The sequence below is a fragment of the Cervus elaphus genome, chromosome 18 (assembly GCF_910594005.1).
Source record: "Cervus elaphus chromosome 18, mCerEla1.1, whole genome shotgun sequence".
NCBI classification, from domain to species: Eukaryota; Metazoa; Chordata; class Mammalia; order Artiodactyla; family Cervidae; genus Cervus; species Cervus elaphus.
Window position 1 is genome coordinate 42347473 of NC_057832.1, and position 6230 is coordinate 42353702.

The 6230-nt window shown below is 46.5% G+C and overlaps 1 protein-coding gene across 1 annotated transcript in view; it reads right to left on the bottom strand.

The window, feature by feature from the left end:
- LOC122673852 (THO complex subunit 4-like) overlaps positions 1-5580 on the bottom strand; it is a 72819-nt gene extending 67239 nt beyond the window's left edge. The window contains exon 1 of the mRNA XM_043871782.1: positions 5463-5580. Coding sequence (XP_043727717.1) covers positions 5463-5580 — 118 coding nt within the window. The remainder of the gene's footprint in view (positions 1-5462) is intronic.
- Positions 5581-6230: the final 650 nt, after the last annotated feature.

Consider the following 6230-nt stretch of genomic DNA (forward strand, 5'->3'; position numbering starts at 1 on the left):
TAGTTTCTGTGTTGTCTTTAGCCAGTCTTTCTGACTCTGAGTCCTTCCTGGTGGTGCATGCTTGTTTGGCCAAGAAGGATGCCAGCAAGAAGGATTCTGGGAGTGGCTGGACACGCGGTGACACTTTTTGACCTTTCCTGAGCTCTCCAGGTTGGCGATGGCTTATTAGTTCTGTGTTCTTTACCAGGACCTCCTGTCGTAAAACAACTCATGCGAATGGTTACTATGGTGCCCGGAGGACGGGCAGTTTCAGTAAGCGTGCTTCCCCTAACAGAATGAAGATCCACAGTGAAACTTCGGGCCCAGATTTTGAGCCCAATTCTTTGCCCTTTAACCAGTGATTCTCTATTTAGCTGCATATCAGAATTGTCTGGAGTTTTGAAAAAATACTGTTGCTGAGTGTTGTCTCCAGAGATTCTGATATTATTGGCCTGGGGTGTGGCCCCAAACACCAGGGTATTCAAAAGTCCTAAGTATTTAATGTCCAGTCGGAATGGAGAGGCACTGCTCTCTTAGGGAAACTTTACTATAGAGACAGTCTAAGGGGAGAAGCATGATTCGATTATATCTGAAATAAAGGAGTTATTTAACTTCACAAGTGACTTTCTTCATAAATTATCTCTCTCCTGGCAAAGTGTGGAAGTCCATTTATATAGGTTTGGGAGTCCTTAACATAGAGATGGAAATTGAAGCCATGGCCCTTGCAAAGCATGTAGTGAGAAGAGAAAAGGTGAAGGATGGAGCCCTGGGGAGTATATTTAAGAGATGTGCAGAGGAAGAGCAGAAGACCTATGGTAAAGGTTACTTCCTGCATTTTAAAAGGCAAAGTGCCACTGAAAGGTCAGGTGGGAGAAGACCTGAAAAGGGTCCAGTGGATTCAGCAAAAAAGTTCTCATGAGAACCTTCCTGAGAGAACACCCAAGAAGTAGTGCTGCTAAACCAGATTTCAGTGATTGAGGCAAATGTGGGAAGGGAGGAAGTGGATACGATCTCTACGGAGCTTTTTCAGAAAGTTTGGCTTTAAAAATGTGTCAATACACTTTCATCTATGAGCATGGGAATACCCAGATAAAAATGATTCAGACCATAGAGTCACTCCCATTCAATACACACACACACACACACACACACAGACCCGCACACAACATGTAAGAAACACACAACTTAAGACTCCAGTTGGTTTCTCTGGGATATTCTTAGCCACCTTTCACGTCATAAGATGGTAGAAGCATCTCCAAATGCCACTTCATCACATGACAACGTCTAGAGGGACAGCCCTCTTCATGTGCTTCCCTCCTTTTATCAGAGACAAAACCCTCCTAAAAATCCCCAGCAGACTTGCCTTAATGATTCAGTGGCCCTAACACTCACTTTCCACTCCCCCAGCTACAAATGTACATCTGGCATGTTTTCCCCTTTATAATGGGAGGTAGCTCTGCTTTCCAGGGAGAAGAGGGGAGGATTAAGCTGCCTACCAAGGCAACCAAGAGTTCCAGGGAGGGTGTGGAGGAGTGTGGTAGCCAGACACCGGTTTAATGCAAGGTTTTTGCTTGTTTGTTTTAACATGGTTGAAACTGAGCATGTTTAAATGCTTTTCACAGAAAAAATTATAATCATAGCTGTGAGGTGCCTCTGATTATTGGGTGCAGTGGAACATAAAACATGAGAAACAGACAGGCATCTCTTCCATTTTCACTGGAGGGAAGGAGGAATAGAAGAGGGTGGACGGGTGAGTGCGTAGGTGTGCTGGGAAGTAGAGGGTATTTCCATGGAATGGCTTTGGCTTTTTCCCTGTGAAGTAGGCAGCCGAGTCATCTGCTGAGGGCCAGAGAGTGTAGACAACACACAGCACAGTTGTCCAGGCAACACAGGACTTCCACATGGTTTTTAAGGGCATAGTTGAGGTTGGCTGCCTTAAATCTAAAATTACTCTAATCAGAGACATTTATGTTTTTTTCCCCCTCCAGCTGCACTAGACACCTGGCCACAGGTGTTGAGAAAGCAGAAGGGTTAGTATTTTAGGGGACTTTCTGCCCAGGTGTGGGATAAGAGAACTGAAGATACTTTCACAAGATTGACCGCAATGATAGAACACAGAATCTAAGCTGGAAGAAAGTGAAAGCGAGAGAGGAGATCCACCGAGAAGGAGTCAAGAGACCAAAGAGTCGGAGACACTGAAGTGACCCAGGGACTGATGCACTGACCAGGAGTGAGAGATTTAAAGGGATTGGAGGAGGAGGCTTACTAAATGGTCCATCTGGGCCTATTTCAAATACAGTGCCATTCTGGGTGTTGCCAAAGTCCAGAATGTTGCATTGGAATGAGTGGCTGAAGCACAATGAAGATCAATAAATAAGAAGTGATGGTTATTGGCTGTGTCATCTATGTGGCCAATTTGTAAAAATGGAGGTGTATGAAAAAGCACCTTTCTTACTTCAGGGGACTTTTGAGTCCCCTGGGGATCTTATTAAAATGCAGATTGTGATTCAGTAGATCTATGGTGAGGACTGAAGCTCTGCATTTCTAAGAAGTTAGCAGGTAATGCCCTGCTTGTGGTCCAGGAACCACACCCTGAGCAGCAAGACACTGGAAAATCCTATCATTGACCTGATACAGACATAGTCTCTTCTTTATTTAAACAATCTTCTACCCTCCTCACTGACAAACTCGATGACAAACCTAGACTGCAAATTAAAAAGCAGAGACATTACTTTGCCAACAAAAGTCCATCTACTTAAAGCTATGATTTTTCCAGTAGTCATGTATGGATGCGAGAGTTGGACCATAAAGAAAGCTGAGTGCCGAAGAAATGATGCTTTTGAACTGTGGTGTTGGAGAAGACTCTTGAGAGTCCCTGGGACTGCAAGGAAATCCAACCAGTCAATTCTAAAGGAAGTCAGTCCTGAATATGCATGGGAAGGACTGATGCTGAAGCTGAAACACCAATACTTTGGCCACCTGATGCAAAGAACTGGCTCATGTGAAAAGACCCAGATGCTGGGAAAGACTGAGGGTGGGAGGAGAAGGGGATGACAGAGGATAAGACGGTTGGATGGCACGTCCAACTTGATGGACATGAGTTTGAGCAAGCTCCAGGAGTTGATGATGGACAGGGAAGCCTGGCATACTGCAGTCCATGGGGTCACAAAGAGCTGGACATGACTGAGCAACTGAAATGAACCGAACCATCCTCAAGGGGGTGGTCCCTAGAAAATGTGTTCTATGTGGTCCCACCTGTTGACTCTTGGGGATGGAGGACCTTATGCAACTAGAGATCAGTCTATAATCTGGACTGAGCCCATTGAAATTTCTCATGAGAATCTGAACTCAAAGACGAGAGACTGAGCCCCCCAAGCAGTGGTGGGCACTGGAGCTATAATCCATTTTCCCTGAGTTTAGCTACAAACCCAAACTAAAGCCATTGGTTTATTGAAGTTTTGGGTGAGTAGCAGTCATGAGGAAACTGGGTTTTAGGAAAAGGAATGGAACAGAGGCACAGAAAATTCTCAACCTCATCAATTGAGGTTGATTACCTCTGCCCTAAAACCTTGATGTCACCATCTACAAGCTATGTAATCTTGGGAAAGTTATCTAACATCTAACCTCTCTTGAGCTCCTTCCAATATAGAAAGTGAAGATGGTAATAGTAAATGGAACTAGAATATCTAACTTCACCCTTTAAAAAAATAATTGAATAGAGAATATTTAAGACACCTGGCAAGTAAGTTTCCAAATGGTTGCTTGCTTGAATGCTCCCTTGAATGACACGAGACAAGAGAATAAGCAGCTAAAGAGCCAGAGGGTCACTATTCCTGACTCAACCTTCCTCCTCAAATACACCCTACATGAATATCTAGTCTCTCTGGCCTGTCTTCTTGACTCTGCTCTTCACCTTGGCTAATGTATGCTCTTTTTTTTTGGGGGGGGGGGGTGATTTAAAACACTCCTTGGGGAGGCTTTCCCTGCCACCAGAATAGGGTGAGTGCATCTCCATAGTCTGGGGTTTTCCTGATGGCTCAGTGGTTAAGAATCCATCTGCCAATGCAGGAGATGCCAGAGACACTGGTTTGATCCTTGGGTCAGGAAGATCCCCTGGAAAAGGAAATGGCACCCACTCCAGTATTCTTGCTGGGATAATCCTATAGACAGAGGAGCATGGCGGGCTACAATCCGTGTGATTGCAAATGTTGCAGGGAGGGAGCCAATTCTGACTCCATGTTGGAAACTGTTTCTTTGACCTGGCTTTATTATTATAATCATACTCAATGGCTTGTTTAGAGGAACCTGCCCCTCTGCTTGACTGTAAACTAATGTGCCTTTGTTCAGTTTGAGGAGAGATTGTTTGTCCCTGCCCACCTGTGAATAGAAGAGATTAACACACCCTTTCTAAAGGCTGGACATCCCTTTGGAGATGTTTTGCAAGACTGAAGAAACTTTCACTTTACTTTCCCACTGCCTCTCCCTCTCTAGTCTGCTTTTTGACTTTAGTTCCTCATTGCTTCTTTCTCTCTGATCTATAAAAGAACCTGGCATCCAGACCCCAAAAGATGGCTATTTTGAGGCGCTACTCTGCCATCTTCTCAGTCTGCCGGCTCCCGGATTAGTCTCTTCCTTGCCGCAGCATCTCGTCTCTCGGATTCACTGGCCTATCCTGCAGTGAGGAGAGCAAGCTTGGACTCGGTAACAGAGTCAGACATGACTGAGGAAGCATTCAAACAAGCAACCATTTGGAAACTTACTTGCCAGGTGTCTTAAATATTCTCTATTCAATTATTTTTTTAAGAGTGAAGTTAGATATTCTAGTTCCATTTACTATTATCATCTTCACGTTTTATATCAGAAGGAGCTCGAGAGGTTAGATGTTAGATAACTTTCCCAAGATTACATAGCTTGTAGATGGTGACATCAAGGTTTGAGGGCAGATATAATCAACCTCAAAGCTTGTGCTATTAGTCACTCCACTGTGTCACGTGTCTTTCTATGCCACTCCAGCCTCATGGCTGGACCATGACTGTCTCCTGATGACTGTATTACTCTATTTGGTGGTTGCCTGGTACTGAGCAGGTTCTCAGAAGTATTGTTGAATGAATGTGGCCGCCTGTGAGTGAATAAAACTACTTATTGGGTCAAACGTCTAATAGAACTGGGTGCAAGCTTGTGTAGCACTCCTCTTAGAACAAAAAGTCCTGACAAAGAGAAGATCCATAACATACACAGCTGGTAGATCGATACGCTCCACACCTGATTCTACTGTAGCTTTGTGGTTCTTAGTCCATCCCTTATCCTAATCCTTTGTCCTAAACTCTAGAGGGACCACGTGGAAATTTGGCTTGGATTCTAAGTGTTACAGGGCTACAGTGTTCCAACACGCGCTCTCCCTGCGGACAAACTAAGCTGCTTCAGTGTAGCAGCTGTAGTGTCCGGGTTCCCTAGCGTGGTTGCATTTGTTCCCTAGTACTTACAAAGGCTCCCAATGTAGAGTGACGCTGGGTTGCCTAGGGTGCCTGTCCACCTCCGGTTCTCCAGCTTCAAACCCGAAGAGGCTGACATACGACGCATTTTTCCTCTGCGGCTACGCATACGCTTCTCAGCAGCATCACCAGCAGGATGAGTGGACAAGTCGAAGAAAAACCTAAGCACGGATTACCTCTTGACCCTCTCTGTCCACGACATAGGTTCCCTATCACAGAACAAACCAGACAAACACACAAACATGATAAACAACTAATTTATCAACCACTCCCTTTCCATCCTAGTGGTGCAAAGACCGGCGTGGTTAAAGCAGGCTGGTTGTTTTTAAGAAGATTTCAGCCCACTGCGAGGCTATCTTCCCGAGATGTGCTCTGCCCACGTGGGTCGCGCAAGCGCTAATTACCAGGAGCCAGAGAAAGCGGGGAGCCGGGAGATCCGCTGCCTCGAGGGGAATAAACAGGCACCTCTAGAAATAAGGCTCCGTAGCCAATGCGGCGCCCCGGCGTGCGGGATTGGCGGCCTCGGCCGTGACGTGGCCTGGGCGGGCCGAGTCGGTTTGCGACAGTGGCCGCGGGTCCCGGCCGTGGGAACGGACCGGGGACCCGCCGCGCAGCACAGTCTCGCCGCCCGCGCGGAAGGTCTCTCTCTTTCCCCGACGCCTGGCACCGCATCCCCGCGCCGACGTGGACCGGGACCCGCGCTCCCCAGTGCGGCCAGGACTCCCGAGCGTGCGGGCGGCTGGAGACGCCGAGGTTTGG